General features: G+C 38.0%; 1 protein-coding gene and 1 long non-coding RNA gene across 2 annotated transcripts; both read right to left on the reverse strand.

Annotated features, from left to right (window-relative positions):
* Positions 1–1,096: 1,096 nt before the first annotated feature.
* Positions 1,097–11,039, reverse strand: LOC131796428 (uncharacterized). Its single transcript, XM_059114012.2, has 10 exons — positions 10,936–11,039; positions 7,167–7,498; positions 6,506–6,726; positions 5,856–5,963; positions 5,445–5,539; positions 4,573–4,726; positions 4,072–4,135; positions 3,369–3,637; positions 2,508–2,703; positions 1,097–1,555 (listed from the first exon to the last, which is right to left on the reverse strand). The coding sequence occupies exons 2-10, from the start codon at positions 7,483–7,485 to the stop codon at positions 1,383–1,385; spliced, it is 1,599 nt and encodes a 532-aa protein (XP_058969995.1). The 5' UTR covers positions 7,486–7,498; positions 10,936–11,039; the 3' UTR covers positions 1,097–1,382.
* A 5,421-nt stretch (positions 11,040–16,460) lies between these two features.
* Positions 16,461–18,157, reverse strand: LOC136283554 (uncharacterized). The gene is made up of 2 exons (XR_010718833.1): positions 18,028–18,157; positions 16,461–17,065 (listed from the first exon to the last, which is right to left on the reverse strand). It is a non-coding gene; the product is annotated as an uncharacterized lncRNA (long non-coding RNA).
* Between the last annotated feature and the right edge of the window lie 281 nt (positions 18,158–18,438).

Genomic DNA, 18,438 nt, shown 5'->3' on the forward strand with positions numbered 1-18,438 from the left:
CTCTGAGAAGGCCCCAAACATATTTATGCTAAGGAACACAAACGTTATCACTGTTATTATCACTCTGGAGGGTATTTACAAAATTAAAACTGAAAAAAATGACAACAAAACAGTCTTTATTTTCCCGGCTATGAAAATATATCAAACGAGGCTGACTAGTTACACTGACTCTCGCCATTAGAATTTTCAAACATACGAAAGGAAAAGTCGATAAAGGTTTGAACCTACTTATACATTTACCAAACAGACAGTTTGGCATAATTGGCCGAAATTGAAATTGAAAACCGAAAAGCTTACATGCACGGAAGAAACCGAAAAGCTTACATACATGGAAGCTTTTCTTAAAAGAAACGGACGGGTAAGAGTGTCCGAACAAGCACTTTTCTTTACATGTGCGGCCGAGCAATCCTCTAAGTAGAGTGTATATCAAGCTTTGTTCACTTTTATGAGTTACAATGGCGCGAATTTTCGTTGATTTCTTTCACTTAAGCTGTCACGAGAGTGATAAAAAAAGAATTCTTAATCTCTTAGAGAAAGTAAGTCGTTTCGAGTTCTTTGTATCTCAGTGGTCGAACTTTAAACAACGGAGCTCGAACCCTATGGTCTGGGGTGCGATTGTTTTTGAGAAACTCGCATATGTCATTGTCCCGTGCTCGGGATAAACGGATAACATCTTCCTCAATTACACGACCGAGCTCGAATTGTGGTCATCGAGAAAATCATGAACATGGAACACCAAAAATATTTCGGAATATTGCAGGACATCCTGGAGTAACAAAATGTTGTAATAGCTATGAGAAAAATATGTTAAATTAGATCAATTACTTGCTACAGCGCATGAAAGTGATTCAAGAGGCAGTTTGGTCGGCTAAATAGCAACGTTGTCAATAAGCGCTTGTTTGCTTGAGCCGGGCTGGCTCGGTTGTCACGTAATTACGAAATTGATTTTTGTTGGGTTAGGCAAAAGTGCCGAGATCTCAGCAAACCAAGCCAGCCCAGAAAACCGGAGGATATGGAATGAGGCCCTGCGTCCTAAAAACTCTAGATATTGTTCTTATGAGGTAATCGTTAAGAAGAATTTCAACTCTTGCCGTGGAACACTTGAACCAAGGTAATTTTATTGGCTGTGTCCTAACACTAACTTAACAAACAAATATAACGTACGCGATAAATAAAGAGCGAACTTTTTCTGAAACTAATTCAAATCAGTCCAGCTTAGGTTTGAGGGCGGTAGCTTTATTCATGGATCGATTAAAATACTTCTTACAGAAGTCTTTATCACTTCAGTTTGGTTTTTTTAGTGACCGGTGTCTATTTCATCTTAGTATATCTGCTATTAAATCTGGTTTCGCCTCGCAAATGTGAATGGAATTATTCCGGCTTTACGGTTTACGTGACCTCACGCTTTCCAACTGCTCCACCCAGTGTTTATGGAACTTATTGAAGCCAAGCACGAGCTCTTCGGCGTTGACTTTCTTTGACTCACTTTTTGACTGCAGAGCAATCATTTGTTGCTTGGCGTCGTTGGGAACCAGCGTGCCTGATTTCGATTTACCTGAAATGGAAAAAAAAGTATACCGATGAATGAAAAGTAGCAAGTGCGCCATTTTCAGTCAGCCGGTCTGTCAGTCAGTAAGTCAGTTAGTCGATAGGTCAATACTTTTCAGTCAGTCGGTCGGTAATTTAGTGAGTCAGTGAAACAGTGAGTTAGTGAGGCAATGAGAGAGCAAGTGAGTGAGTCAGTCAGTGAGTCGGTCGGTCGTCATTCAGTTATTCTACCAGTCAGTCAGTCAGTTACTCGGTCGGTCAATTTGTCAGTCAGTCAGTCAGTAAATTAGTGAGTCGGTGAGTGAGTGAGTGAGTCAGTAAGTCAGTGTGTCAGTGAGTCAGTCAATGAGTCAGTGAGTCGGTAAGTAAGTTAGTGAGTCAGTCAGTTAGTCGTTTGGTCAATTTGTCAGTGAGTCAGTAAGTCAGTGAGTGAGTCCGGAAATCAGTCAATAACTCGGTGAGTCAGTCAATGAGTAAATAAGTCGGTAAGTCAGTAAGTGAGTCAGTCAGTCAGTCGGTCGGTCATCATTCAGTTATTCTATCAGTCAGTCAGTCCGTCTGCAAGTAAGTCAGTCAGTCAGTCCGTCTGCAAGTCAGTCAGTTAGTTAGTCCGTCTAGAAGTCAGAAAGTCAGTCAGTAGGTCAGTTAGTTACGCTGTTAGTCCCTTGGTCTATCAGTCCAGTCCGCTAGTCAATCATTCACTTAGCCTATCAATCAGTCAGTGAATAGGCCAGTCAGTCTATGAGCAAGTGAGTAAGCAAGTTAGTGATTGAATCAGTCAGTCGGTCAGATGGCCAATCAATCGATCAACCTTTCAGTTGAGTCAGTCAGTTATCCAGCAAGAGAGTGACTGAGTCAGTCATTCAGTCTGTCAATCATTCAGTCTGTCATTTAGTCAGCCAGTCACTCAGCTGATCCAGCGGTACTAATAGCGGCTAAAGGTACCACTAATGACCTACCATGTTTGATCCTTCGACATGGAAATCCACATAAGAGTCCTTGTTTGTATCTTCGATATAACTCCCATAAGAGTCCAATGATTACGAGACTGCCCACAATAATGACCCCATTTCTGACAATTTTCACGAATGTTGTTTGTTGGTAAAAGAGAGCTTCCGTCGCTTCAACTGCCAAGTTTTTATCAGTTTGTTTGGTCTGGCAAATGAAATAGGATCAGTTTTTAGTTTGAATATTCGCTGTAACATGCATTATCAAAGCACTTTAGAAATGGCAACTGACAAGACTCTCCCCTCGTTACCAGTTCATCTGCAGTGTCTCATACACGGGCTATTAAAGGCAGTGAACTGAGAGTTATTAATTTGAGTTCATAGGAGTTTAATATGCGTTCTTTCCTAATGTAATTTAAACTTTTCTTTGCTTCCTTCTCGGGCAGAGAATTGTGATGGGGACTGTTCTACAGGTCACCGAGAAAAAAAACAAAGACACAACCAATAAGCACACAAACAAAACAAAATAAATAAATTTAAAAAAGTGTAGGACATCTCACACAATATCTTAATCTGGGGATAAACTTCAGATTTTCAAACTATACTTCTGTTGTTTACTGATATCATGAATCTGTCCGACTAGTTCATATAGTTGATCAAGAGATTTTTTAGAGGTGAATACTTGTATCAACAGAAAGAGAAAGGTATCTATTTTAATCAACTAACTGTTGATGACAAACGTGGCATTTCACTTGCTCGCTGACTAAGCAGAGAAGTCTCTTTAGTGACAATTAAAAGCGTTCTTGTCTTGAAAACTTTTAAAATTGTTCTTCTCTCGTCCACCTTAATTCTCTATTTCACCTCGTTCCTCACCTTGATAGGAATGAGATATTTTGCAATGTGATCAAATATTTCATGGTTGTAGTTCCTCATGTAACGTCGCACACATTGCGTGGTTTGAGGTGCCCCGGATGGAAGTACAAGGCCGTATGTGATTGGATGTTCAATCGTGCGTTCTACTCGCAATCCCTGACCCTTCTCCAGGAACTGGGAAAACCTTGTCAAAGCATAATTGTCAATCAAAAGACCGTCAATTTTGAAGTCTTGCACGGCTTTAGTCATCGCCACCGGAGTGCTAAATGCTATATCAGAAAAAGAAAGGAATAAAAAAAAAACTTGATGATATTGGTCTGACACTTAAATTGTCATCTACAGATTTCTGAAAATAAAATCGAAGAACAAAGGAGCAAACAAACAAGTAAATAGTATAAAGAAATATGTTTTTTCGTCTTGTCACAAGCGTTGGACCAAGAAGGATCCCCATGAGGAATCGAACCTCGGAACTTCGAATTCCGCGTTCCGATGCTCTGCCACTGAGCCACTGAGACTCTATGGTAAGCGAGGTCTATTACGAAAAGTAATTTGTAAAAGCATCGATCGTTGACGGTTGACTTGCTTAATGATCCCTTCCGCAGCCTTTCCCCAGAGGGAACGTTGCTCGATATCCGGCTACTTAAGAAGCTACCTACTTAAAGGCTCTGCCATCGTTTTAATCTCCTGGCCTATCTCATCTCACCTTGCATATCAAAGTTAATGCTGACTCCAAGTCGAAACTCTTCACTGCCGTTTACTGCACCAATCTGATGGATATGAATCGATTAAACGTTTAGATTGATATATTTTATTAATATAGGGCTGTTTGGCTTTTGAAATTTATCGTTTACGAAAGAGATAGGTATTTGGGTCTCTTCCTCAACTCTCCCGCAAAGTTAAAGGATGAGTGGAAATAGAAAGACCTTTTTTAGGTATATCAGGGACTCGTTCTCACATCAGTCCTAATTTCAGAAAAGGACAATCACCTATACTTCTTACATACTAGTACCAAACTTGTTCAACAAGGCGTAACGCTACTGATTGTTTGTGCGAAGATCTCTCACCCTCTTTAAAGCAAACTCCGCCCAACAGGCGAAGACCAGAAAAAGACTCGAAAAAATAAACTAACTGGCGCTGCGCTCTTTGCCTTGGCTTAACCTACGAACGGGGTCCATGCTCGTTACAGAAGGATTGAAGCAAGTACCTTAGCGCCATGAATGTTAAAGTAGGGTCTTGTTGTGGCTGTAACAGAGGCTGTGACCAATGCAGTAAATATCGATATTATATTTATTCCAGTAATGATCCAGATGAAACAGAAAAGTCTACCCGGCAATGATTTAGGGGAACTGTCACCGTACCTGGTAAAACAAAAAAAAAACACTATCAAGTTTAAAAAAAGGGATGTACCGTTCCAATAATGATACGTAAGAGAAACGTTCTCAAAAGGAGTTAGCCTTTTTTTTTTAATCTCATATCCAACAACTTAATGCAATCTGAATAAGACACTTAACCCGGTCATGATGACTTCCGGTTAGATTGTCCAAATGTCATTCGTTGTCTGTGTCCAGGTAACGGTCCTTTTCGGATCGCTCCCAGCCGGGTGATCAAATTCGAGAAATTATACAGGTTATAAAGTCCTGTTAAAGTACATGATCAATTACTACTCTTGTGTTTAAATCATTTACTGTTAAATGATCATGTTCGTTATTCCAACGGCCATGTGTGAATCGTTCCTATCCTCAGTCACTTTCAAAGATATCCTTAAATCCTCGCATCTTTGGTGTTTGGGACCTTGCAAAACGATTCATGGCTTAATCTATGTAAACTTTGACAAAATTATTTCTCTCTGGTACTCAGAACGAATCAAAATGTTGTTTCGTGGCTTACTGCATAAAACGTTAAAATACATGTATGGTTGTAGCTGTTCACACACAAATACGGGTCAGTATTCAATTTCCTCTAATCATAATTTTTCCGCCAACAAAATGGATCTTTACAGAGGGTAATTTTCATTTAGCCCTCTTGTTTAGCTAACTTTAGCCAAAGGAAGTGGTAGAATATTTGTATATCACTTACCCTACTGTTGTCATGGTAACAACCGCCCACCAAAATCCGTCCCAGGCTCCGTTCACAAATCTCTTGGAAAATTCATTAGAGAAGAAAACAAACTCCTGTAAAAAAAAAAAAAGATTATTTAAAGGTGTTACTTGCAATAACCAGTTACCATTTCAGCCTTTGAGTGAGGACGAGAGAAGAAGCAGGCAAGCAATTCACAGCTGTTATGGTTTTCAGGGAGATGGTTTTCCTTTCAGTGAAAAGTACCTTGAATAAAAGTGAGTATTAGAGTGATTCTTAACTAAGTCACGACAAAATCATTACTTTGTGCTAAAAAACATTTTTCTGCTGTGTTGTTGGTTGCTTGTTCTTTAGTTCGTATGACATATAAATGAGCTTAAGTCCTGCAGTGATTCTTATCTATATGCTCACCAGTAGCCACACCATCATTCCAGAAGCGCCTGCTGCAGCCAGAATAAATACCAAGAATGGCCAAGTATCGAATATTGTGCTCGCGAAATTCTTTGTTTTCTTTGTTCCCTTTGCGGAAAAACATGATAAAATTATTGTTATTTGATTACTGATACGTGAAAATGATTAATACACAAGAATTTTTTATTAAATAAACTTTCGAGACTAGGAAAGTATAGAATGTTCACTAGTTCATACCACCAAGACCGCCTGAACACCAGACATCTCTTATCTGTTTTTTTTTTCTTTTTTCAGATAATTCCTCAGCTGAAAATCCTACGTGCTCTTCTAACTTTCAGTGGTATGCACAACAAACTGCTATATCAAAAATCATAGAAAGGAGAAGAGAGGTATGGCTTCACCTCGTTAATCATGATGAAGGTCGGCCCCGACTTGTAATTCCTTTGTCTACTTGATCTTGTTTGGAAAGAGATACTCAGTATTTTAAGAATTTTTTCCTAAAAATGCAACGACCCGGCCAGGGCTAGAGCTCGGATCTCTCGATTCCGAGTCCACTAAACCAATATCCACGTCGGTGCATTCCCCTAGTGACACCACGAACTGTTTCCACCAAACTAAAAGTTATAACTGTGATCAAAACATGTCTATACCTTCTCAGAGACTAGTAACATAACCCGAGGTGCTGTGACAACTGGGACAAACGGTTGATCACGGTACGAGTCCTTGTCTACTTTGGCGATGTACACAGGAAAAGTAAAATCGTACTTCTGTTCAGAGAAAAAATCTTCAGCTTCCCAAATACTCTTCACGAAGGCACCGTACTTGATTTTACTTCCGTTGCAACAATGTTGAACAATTCTGTTGATGACATCTATTGATTTGAATTTATATCCATTAGTATCAAAACTTTCTCATGATTACTCCCCTAAGGAGTTTTAAATTTGTTGAATACTCCTAAGGGCAACTTGACCAATTCCCAATGTCACCGAAGCCCTATCCAAAGTCGCCCTCCAATGGTTTCCTGACGGCCGACGAAAGAGACCCGAAAGAGAGTACGTCACGGCTGATGCATCTTGACTAAATTTGCCTAAACCTTTCATTTTTTCTTAGCCATCCTCTATTATTTACGGGTAACTCTTACCTCCCACTTGTTTGTCCGCCCTCCCAAGCTATCAAGTTTTAATTCCATTGTGTTTCATTCCACGAATGTTATTCATTTGAGAACGACCACGCCCAAATTAGTACCCTCATCGCGTAGAACCTTCAGTGACTTAAAATTCGACAAGGAAAGAGGAACGTACAGTAACTCACTTGGAAATATTCCTCGTGCGGCAAAGCCAAACTTTTTGCCTAATTTCGGTCCCAAGATCCCAGCGTACGGTAAATTCAAACTCCACGAAATGGAGAGTCCCATGCCCTTCTGACAGCGCTCGTCCAGAGAGTGGGAGGTCAGATTCCTGAATTCTTGTGTTATCCTACCAAATCTTCTAGGTACGTAAGTGTTCTTGACGTCAATAAATATGTCATCTGAAGTCAAATTTGCGTCCTTTTCCCATGCAACAAACAATGCGTTCGACACAGACACTGTGCTCAAGAATACCATGTGGGTGACAGTCAAACGGCACATCATTGTTGGAGTACTTCTATGAAAAGAGTACGTTTAATGAAAAAAAGAAATAAAAAATGATTAAAAAAAGGATATGGTTAGTTAATGATGAAATATAACAATTATTCAAGCGAAAGTCCAGCGAAATGCCAGGTGTTAAAATTTCTGAAATACGTTTATAATATTTAACAGAATAAGGGACGGTTCCCTCAAAAAGGTGACCTTTAAGAGCCCCCTAAAGAGTGGTAATTCTGATGAAATGGTTCACAGTTGTGAAGCATGATGGCAACGCTTCCGTGTAGAATACAGTATACATCCATTTTCTTTAATTTGACTCTGTTACATACGTGGTTTAATTTGAGAAGGTTTTTTTACAATCGCCGATTTATTTCCTTGTAATAAATGATCTGTCTTTCTAGGAAATTTTAGGGACGAAAAAAGGAAAAGAAGGGACGAGGAAAGAAAGAGCAAACGGTAGTGCATGTGACTCTGATGAATAGCGAGCCTGATAATTAATTAACGCCCATCGCCGCAGGAGATCCTTGAATTGTTTGGTGGCTGATGGTTCACTTTCAGTGACAATTATGGTGTAAAAAAAATTAAACGGCACAAGTTTCAAATTGCGAAAGGAAAATTGGAAATACCAAAAAATTTTCCATGCAAATTACAATTACCTGGTCCTTTGTGTTGGGATCAAAGGCTTTAGTGCGGTTGAAATAATGACGGGTGGTTTTCGGTTGGCGTGTCAATATAGATTTACTGGCGTGGTCGGGTAGGTGGAATGAAAAGGACAAAATTCCTTTTGTCGCAAATCATTTGTTGGGTTGAGCTAAAGCTGTATATGCGCCATCAGCTTGCAGTGGTTCTTAGTGTCTTTTGTTGACGTATTTACGATGGTAATTTCCGAAGCCCTTCAGTTCTCCTTTTCCTTAAAGATATACTTGATATCCTTCCCAAACTTTCATTTGAATTGTTAAATTTCCTTCATATGTTTCTGAATTGGTCGTTATGATAGGTACTACAAAAATATTGAAGCATTTTAGATCGAACGCTCCCGTCCAGTCTCATCTGAGGTCGTTCATTCTACTGCTACGAAAACCTATCGCTGTATAACCTTGTAAGAAAATACCAGTTATTATTTGATAGTTTTGAAGGTAATAAATCCCGGAACGTCGGGTAACAATTCGGAGACTTATTCATTTCTTGAATATGGGATAAGAAAGAGGGCAAAATTTCAGCTCATTCGTCGAAGAAAAAGAAGAGAAAGATTTTGTTCGCTTTACTACGAACTTGGGATCGAAAAAAAGATCCTAGTCCTGCATGAGAAATCGAGTCCCTGACCTTCTGATTTCGTGTTCGAATGTTCTACAACTGCGCTAATACCAAGATCTCGATGATGAGGGAGGCCTTGTTTTAATTCCATATTTGATAACAGTCCTGCATTATGCAAGGAGCGCGTCACAGCTTAACTGAAGACTTCCAAACTATTGTGGGCTTTGCCTTGACAGGTATCGATTGGTTCATGGTTAATCTACAAACAGCGAGATCCAATCAATCGGGCAAATGGCAATATTTTGGCAAGATATATCAAATATAATATTGATCACAACGAAGAAATAATAGGGGAGCAATTCAAGTTGAAATTACGAAAAATGTGTTGTTTTAAAATCAGAATAGGAAAATGATTCGAACGTATCGGCTGACCCCCGGACTAACTGTTCTATTATTATAAAATATTCTGGTTCAAGTTTATTCTTACATTCTCAATTATCGAGGGACTACAATTAAAGAGGCTGTCGGAACATCAAAAGCTAATAGGCTTAAGATTTGATAAAAGGGGAATACACTTTTTTCGATATAGGAAAGTCTAATTTTTGGGCTGAGACTTAACGTTCTTATTTTTTTTTTCTATTTGAGCCCGAAAACGTTCTTAACTTGTTCTTAAAGTTATGTGATGTTGTGTTTCAATAGATCAGTTCGGACGTGAGTTAATTCTCCTGTTCGACCACAGTTTTACATTTCTGTTACCTTTATTCATACTTTTCACAAAAAAAAGCAAAATAAAGACGTTGTTAACCGACTCTCAGCCCGGGTGTGTTCTCAGTATGTTCTTAAAATTTTGGTTAACCCTTTACACCCCAAAATCAGCATGCAATATTCTTCATACTGTTCATCATACACTTCTAATGTGTTCAGGTGCTGACAAGTAGAATTTTTTTAAAAATAAAGAAATTCTTTAGTTGTTGATCATTTTCTTTATTCTTGTGGCCTTCATGTGTGATTCAGGGGAGTTATTGCGAGGACAAATTAGATGTTAGTCGCTCTTAGGGCTGAAAGGGTTAATCTTAGCCTCAACTGATCAGTGCAACATCATTGAGATCCATGAAAACATGAAATTGTTAAAGTTATTGCTTTGGAGCGACTACTTCCTTTAGCAGAGAAAATCTCACACTGGTTTCTGACTCGCTGTGTTTCTGTTGTAATCACAGCATCGCTTTCAATTAACTGTCTTGGTTGGTAGAACTATCTTTATATGTACTAATGGAAAGCGTTTAAACTGATAAATTACTGTACTTTTCATTACGCCTCTTTCGCGGTGCCATGAACGAAAAATTGAATCACTTGGTAGTCTGTAAACATGCGATGAAATAAAGCAAAATCTAATAAATTTTGACACGTAATATCAATGATATTTTTCTGCGAGCTGCAAACTCAAAGAAAGGCCCTGAACGTAAAAGCAAGCAGGACGTTAATAAATAGAAGGATCTCCCGCAGTTTGATGCAGGTTAACCATCTTGAATTACCATCAGGGGAAAAAAATTTTAATATTGTGCTTGGAGTCATGAACGTAGTGCGCCACGAATTCCAAAGGATCCAAAATGTCTTTTAAGTTTTTGATGCTCGGTGTAATTTTACAACTCTGTCGGAATTTAGTATACTTCTACAGTTTCAGTTCAGTATGTTTGTTGCTAACAATGAGGCCGAATCGAATTAAGCCAGTTTTCAGAAAAGGTGACGCCAATAACTCGCCGAACTTTCGCAGAAATATCGTTTGTTGAACTACAGCACACTAAGCTGGACGGGTTCACAAACTCTTAAAAAACAAAAAAATTTTCGAAAATGTTTTGTCTATATTGTGATGAAGTGCATTAATATTCGCATTAACGCACAGAATCGCACGCACGATCGTTGCAATTCATTCTTTCATAGGTGAATCAACCAACAACCGAACTTCGTTAGTAAAAAAAGGAAAATTCGGCTGAACCATCGACCAAAATCAACAGTAAGGCTCTATCGTATTCCACAACCTTGAATTCTGAGGTCAGCGTCTTTCATCGACTGAATTTAGCTGGATTTAGTGGCTTGTTTCGGGTAATTCATAATCGAACTTTTAATCTTGAAAATAGCCTTCGAAATCATCTATGGATCAAAACTTGAATTTGAATCATGTTGAATCATGTTACGTGTACTTACCCTTATTTTCGATCTCAACTGGTGGATTCAGCGAGTCGCAGGAGTAAAATATATGTAATACTACATTTCGGGTAATTTTCAACTTTGCGCTATTTGCATTTCTAAACATTAATTTCAGGTGTTTTGGGACTTATAGGGCGCATGTCAATAACATAGAGCGGCCTTGAGTGATGAAATATTTATACGGAAAGAGGTTTGTCTGACTCAAATAACAAAAAGTTAAAAGGATTAGATACAAAAAAACAGTGGTTTATGGCAAAGAGCAAGGGATTTCACATTTCAGAATGCAAATTTTACATTTGACATGTCAGTGGAAGCGTTCACAGTAACAGTTTTTCATCCCATTGTTTATCAGATTAGCTCTATTAACTCGAAGACTGAGTGCGACAACAAAACACTTCAAAACAAACAGAAAATTGCATAAAATTATTGAATGACATGCTAATGTAAAACCAAGTCAAAAGAAGGTCTGCTAGATATTTTCTGAACTAGTATCATTTTCTCGTCTTCAATATTTAAAAATATTTGCTTAATTTGCCAAGTCTATAAATGATGTTAAAAACGACGGCTTAGCAAGCAAGAAATTATCTACTTTGGCAAAATAATGTTTTTCTGCATTTAAAATAATATCTTAATTCTAATATCAACAACGGATGCAAGCAGCCTAAAAAATTGTTGATTGCACGAAATCAACACGGTCGAAGAAATGGCAGGCAACTTTCTTCTTTCGTAAAAATCGTACGATCAAGTGAACTAATTTATATTTTCATTTCTGTAAACTATAACTTTTTCTTCGGCGCCGAAAAGGCTTATGTTAATTTCCCCCAGCAAGAAAATAGTAAGCCGCTAAAACGTTACTAGCAGGTGCTTTTGATGCAGATTATCCCACTCTCCGAGCTTTCAATAAGGGTGAATTATATTGAAGCAGTTTGGCGCGAGAACAATTACTTTAACTAGCTGGAGCCTATTGAGTATAGAAAAATACACCTAATGCAAAGCTGCATTATATTGAAGGATTTGCAGAAATTTCACGGTGACACGCACGAGCCTTTACGATGTTAACAATCAATGAAAGAGCTCACAATCTAACACAACATTTGACCAGGTGAAAGAAAGACAATTGCACCATTAAGCAAGGATTTAGACCTTTTAGTTGACAGAAAACAATTCTTTTGAGAGGGGGAAGGGAATATTCTCGTGACAATTTTTTTTCCGAAAGTTTACTGATGCTTCTTTCCATTCTTCAAGCTTCCTTTCGAATCGGCAATGGTAGATCCCTCAGAACTTGCATTCATTCCAAACTCATTGTTGATTTACCATCCACCCTGAATTATGTTTCAATATCATAATATGAAAGAGAAAAAAAAGGCTGACTATTACACGACCCAAATTCACAAAGAATTCTGCCGATATTTGTGCATAATATCTTTAGGATCTTCATCTAGAATAAAACAAGGCTAATAGTTATCAGTTTTTTTCAGGTACATCTTTTTTAGAAACATATCAAACTCTTTCCCCAGTGGGACGAACATTTGTTTTTCTCGGTTCCAGGTGTACGCAACCACTAACCCCACGTAATGCGCTTGCTCTCCGTTACGAATTTTCAAAATGGCGGACAGGCCAAAGAGGGAAATAAAAAAAAAAAAAGCGATTTTGCAATGAATACTCAACATACACCCTCGTTAGAAAGGTGAATCCACGGAAGAAAGATACAAAACTGTATGATATTGAGATCGATATGATATTAAATCGATACCGAGGGCCCCAACTTGCTAAGAAGTGCATTTAATTGCCTTCCGCCACGACCACTAGCTTTCTTGACAGCTTTCTGAAGACAGAATAATTTATTTCTGAAGACTTCTGATGTGCGGCTATTGATTATTATACCTCGTATACCTGATTACTCAAACACTTTGTTTACGATTTTTGAAAAGACCGACTCGTGGTTCTCCGTCTTTGTCTTTACATTGCTTTGAAATAGTATAGATTAGTAAGCTGAAACGAAAAATGAATCAGGGAAGTTTACGAAAAATCCAGCAAACAAGCTTAAAAAAGGCATTTATTTAGACTTCATACTTCAACGAACTTCACAAATCTTATTTGTTTATCTTGTAAGTAAACGATGGCAGATTAATTCCCGAAGCGCTCTCCGAGTTTCCCGATCCCTCTCCTCTTACAAAACAGGAAAAAATCAAAAGGAGGAAGATACAGCTGTTTTGAAACGCCATTTGACGAGGGTAAATCTACTTTTTGTTCGACACTTTACATATCAAAACAAAGGAAATTTGTTCCTCTTTCTGATTCTGGCAGTACATTTTTGATTTGCGCCTGCGTAAAAGAGATATCGCCCGAGACCCTTCGCTCGGTCGTGTTTTGATCAAAAACGCCTTGTTAATTTCACGCAACCGCTCGGAGAAAAGGTAAAAATGACGAGGGAAAAACTTTACCTTCAAGTTAGAAAATTAGCGAAATAGAAAGCCACAATATTATAGTTTAATATTTCAGAGGTACATTGAGTGCTTTTTCCGTAGAGAATCCGCACGATGGTAAAACATTCGAAAATTACACTCGATTTGAGTGGGGTGTTGAACTGGGCGTAGTCACTACATTCATGTTAAGACTATTTCTACCCCATGAGTTTGATATGGATCCTCAAAATTCGACATGTGCATGTTATGATGTTCTGTAGCGCCTCAATGTTCTTTGGAAATTTCGATTAAAATCCCTCGAATCTTCCCAGCGACTTTTGTTTAAATTTTTTGAGGAATTTTTGCGAGAACGAAGAACGAAATTCGCGTATTGAGTTACGTTTGTACTACTCTTGTATAGCTGCAATCAGCGAACCGAACAGTTGATTTTTTTCATAATGAATGATATTATTAGGCGCTTTCTGCATTATTATGGCACTTCTGTAGCACCTTAGATATGCAAGTATATGGTTTTGGAAGTCATTAGAACATCATGTTTAAATTTCATTATCTAATTCAAATAAACCTTGGATATTGCGCTCCTGTAACCCCTAAACAAACTTTATGTATGGCTGTCAACATTTAGGAAGGCCTATGGTGACTTTTTTTGTCAGGACTTCGGTCAAAATAACATGCTGGAACTAAACCAGCCGTTTTCAGATAACTTTTATAACTGGCTCATTTGAACACATACGAAAACTCTGAGCACCAGAGTACCGCAAATTAAACTGCGGTGATCACATCAATCCCCCGTCATGTTTCTGTTTTTTGTGTTATAATTAAGTGCTTATCTTTTTGTTGCCAGCGTTCTGTCAGATAACGATTCAGGCAAGGAACTGTCCCATAGCGTTACGACTTGTTCTGGTGTTCCGGCTTGTTCCGGGGTGTTCTGGTGTTCTAGTGTGTTCCGGTGTTCCTGATTCTAAGTCTTTTTATGCATGTCTCCTATTTCAGTTTGGTTGTTAACAGTTCCAACAGTTCCCTTTTTTTAAGTTTTCACCTTTTTTAGATCTTTCATTGCACGTTTAGTGCGGGTATTGATTTTGTGTCATTGATTTTTACTCACGGCAAGCAGAATTTGAAGGTATTAAACTTGACATCATGAGTAAATTTTTCACTTACTGATTTCCCTTTCCCTATTATAATAATTATTACAGAAAATACTATGTATATTAATAAAGGACAGTCATTACTCTTTTATGCTTTTATTTTTTTATTTTTATTTTTTTTATTTTATGTTTTTTTTTCTGAGATATTAAGAACGAGAAAAGAAGATTTTCCATCGTGGTGAACTGTCGTGTTTCTGCTCTAACAGGATGCTCATTTCATTCACTGAAAACCGGATTAGAGTGTGATTTTGTTTCACCATTGAAAAAATTCCATTCACCATGGAATTTTTCTGTGAACGCAGGTCGCTGTTCCTTTTTTTTTAAAGGGAACTTCCAATTAATTATTAAAGAAAATTGCAGTCCTTGTACCTTTGAGGCAGATATAAATTTGGCGTGGCTTGTGGGAAGAACTTCACAGTATTTCGCGACAAACTAAGTCACAAGAGAGAGCCAAGAGAACCTTCAGAAAAAGGTGAGCACTTCTTTTTAAATACTTGTACGGTTTTCCGGCTTTAAACAAAATTCAGACAGGAATTCGTGTTTCATTATTCTTGAATTTGGTATTTTGACCACAGCGGGGAAAAAAATGACCAATTTTGGTCACCAAAAGGGAACTTTTTGAAACTGAAGACGCGTATGAGAATAAGTCTTGTCACTTTGGACAGCAGAACAGACGCCTTTTAATTAGAAAAGAATTCGTCATTTTTCAAGTTCAATAAATAAGTTTTACCAAGTACTAGAAAATTGTCAGAATGACATCCATGCGGTAACAGCTGGAGACAATTTCCCGTACTCTGAAGCCTCGGTGTCAAGGTTTATGTGTTGCCATTTTATCAATCTTGTAATCCGATTACTGGCTACTCATTCATTGGTAAGAGATACGGGAAATGTCAAGTATTTCAAGAATTTTTTCGATTTGCGTTTACGATGTAAAAGGAACGGCGGGCAAACCAGAGGTGGGCTTGCCACGGGCATCCCATGGAACAAGGGATATGGAGATCAAAGGTGAACTACATCCTTATTTTATATAAATACAGAGGAACCAGATCACCTTTAGGTTAATATTATAAAATTTAATGATTACCATGACGATGCTTTTATGTCCCGGTGAAATTCTAGGTTGTTCAATTCCCTTCTCACGGCTTCATTTAAGCGTCCTGCTCAGAACCCATCCTCCTCGTGGAGAGGCGGGGAGGGGTAGGGGGAGGGGGAGGGGCGTTACATTGCATCCTCAGTAACGTCTTTAAAGGAGACGACTGTAGCAGCGGATGACTTCACATTAAGTTTTAAGTTAGGTTAAACCATTATATTTTCTGTCTCATTTTCCTGCACGACCGTGCCATGACAAGATATTAACAATTTTGTAGATCATTTACTGTCTCTGGTGACATTGAAATGGCTGTTAATATAGAAACAAATTAATGATGCCGGTAGATGTCTGGGCAGTTTTTTTTTTTTTCAGTTAATTCAGTTTAGAAAATATTATTCTTACTTTCATGGGCATCTAACTAGCGAAATTTGAAATATATGGAAACGAGTTCTCAATCTCTATCTGTTGTGCAAATCTCCAAATTTATGTCTCCCGCAATAGTTTCTTGAGAAAAGCAGGAAACATCCTCCGCATTGAATTAGATAAATAAAAGTCTCGACTGACAAGAAACTCCTATGATCATCCGCTGGTCGCTTGTATAAACTCTGATTTCTAAATACATTGACAGAACTATAGACCAAACGTCCGTTGTATTCTATTAAACGGTTCTGTTTAGTTTCATTCGACTAGAACACTGCATACGTATATAAACATGTGTATCCCTATATTTACGGGGATTTCTAAATCTCTTTGCCGAAAGCTTTAAGTCACTGACTTACACTAAATAGGTGTATGCGTGTTATGGTACGAGATTAAGCTTACGTTCTATTATGTTTGTGATAAAACAAGCTACATGCGTCACATACGATGCCTTTCAACAAATTTAATTTCTCTGGGTTGAATACTGCCGATTGCAATAAACTTGATTTACAGATTTCGTATTCAGTTGAATTTTCGCTTCTAGCTTGAAATGAATGAACAAACGAGCGTATCGTAACTTCATCCGTCTACTAGTAGTCAGAACATGGCAATAACATATTGGCTACTGATAATATCATTTATCTGTCTGACGTTGAGGTATGCCAACATTTGACATTTAAGCCCTCAAAATGTCTCGCATCTAACAAATTTCCTTCTTCTTCCTTCTTCCCTGCACGAAAATAAATATTTATATTCCAATGTATATGTGGTTTGTCTTATAAGGTCAACTGCAATACGTTTTTTCATCTGACGAAGGTCGCCGGACAGTTGGCAGCACAGTCGTTCAACACTCCTCTGCATCTTCTTTCACACAATTCTTCGCTGGCCATATCACAGAAGATTAAACAGTCCAAGAACTTATTCTCACAGTTATCAAAACATCTCTGAATATTGCTGCTGATGATGAATGCATCTACGTCATTGCTGGAGTGCAACATCATGACGAGGCTAAGGATCGTGATCACTTTCACTGGTAAAGTCATCTGAGATCAAAAGAAAAAAAACAAGCAACTTGAAATTCGCATCGAATGTCCGTCATCTAGCTCCTCCCTATATAAAAATAACGATTTCACGGCTGCGTTCCCCTTAAGTCTCAGGTCACAATGAAATACTAAAATGAAATAAAATTGTATCGTCTTGTTTTATTAAAAAAAAATGGTCAACTCAAAAGCACAAAAAAAATTGACATTTCCTCTTTCAATACTTAAGGGTACACAACTTGCACGTGGCCGACCACAGTCCGAATATCTTATGAATGGTCACTAAGTACACAGTATTCCAAAGTAAACTCCTTAGGGTTTGCACTAAACATGTACTTAGAATAAGATGACCATACTCAGCATACAGGCCATTACTTAACTCAATCTTCTTAATTCTTGGCATATGAACTTTAGTTTAGTTATACTTAATAGTAAAAGGTGGCATTCGACAACATTTGGAATCGTCGGTTACTTGTAGCGACTTAAAACTGGATTCGTGGGGAGTTAACTGCCGGAGAAGTTTATACGTCCGGTTTTTATAATTACGCCATCAGTGCGAACGTATTGTTCCTAACTCTTTCATACAGCGGAGTCACGTCAATTTTATGAGCGATGATTCAATTTAATTATACTTCATTTGGTGAACTAAATTTTGTGACTAAAGCATAATAACATCCCATTAAACAAAATTTATAACAGTGAACCATGCTGAGCCAAAAATATGCAATTCTTTTTACCAATACAGACTATAGTGCTTTAAGACCTTTACAAGAGAAGAAACTGTTCCTATCCTGTGGTTCTTTTACATGAGAATTGGATTTTTGCAAAGAAACGGATATTGATCAACAGAGACAACGGAAATCGATCGACAGACATAATCTGTTTTTCTTAGGCGAAAAAAAATTTTACTTTATCGGTACTCTGATCACGAAAAAGACAGAACAGAGACAGTCCTAAATTCTTACCTTTGCAGTCCTTAAGTCGAGTTTCCTTTTTCTTTTCTTCTTGAAGTATCTTCTGCTCTGAAGCTTAGACTTCTGACCCTCCTCAAACTTACTCCAAATTTATATCGTCGGAGTTCTTCGGAAAGTTGACTCCCACTTTCCTCGGTTTACGATACATCCTGGGTGTTTTCCGAGTACATGATCGGATAAGAGGCGTGACGGAATTTAGTTCATTTTGAATATGCCTGCTTAATTGCTCCCATATTTTTAACTTGAGACTTAACTCAGCTCAGAAAAAAAAAACCCGTAGTAAATTAATTGTACGAGATTAATTAAACTTCTGTCGGAGTCGCGCGTTATAAAAAAGCAGGGCTAAATTTCTATCTTTCTTTCCGTGTTGCAAAGGAGAAAGTTGACGATGCTAACTATCGT

This window comes from Pocillopora verrucosa, chromosome 1 (assembly GCF_036669915.1).
Source record: "Pocillopora verrucosa isolate sample1 chromosome 1, ASM3666991v2, whole genome shotgun sequence".
Lineage (NCBI taxonomy): Eukaryota > Metazoa > Cnidaria > Anthozoa > Scleractinia > Pocilloporidae > Pocillopora > Pocillopora verrucosa.

What these genes read in the sequence shown, in the direction of transcription:
- LOC131796428 (XM_059114012.2), bottom strand. Translation starts at nt 7,485, where the DNA reads ATGATGTGCCGTTTGACTGTCACCCACATGGTATTCTTGAGCACAGTG. An exon ending in CGCACGAGGAATATTTCCAA is followed by an intron (nt 6,727 to 7,166) that starts GTGAGTTACTGT and finishes TCAAATCAATAG; the next exon opens with ATGTCATCAACAGAATTGTT. An exon ending in ATGTCGAAGGATCAAACATG is followed by an intron (nt 1,556 to 2,507) that starts GTAGGTCATTAG and finishes TTTCCATTTCAG; the next exon opens with GTAAATCGAAATCAGGCACG.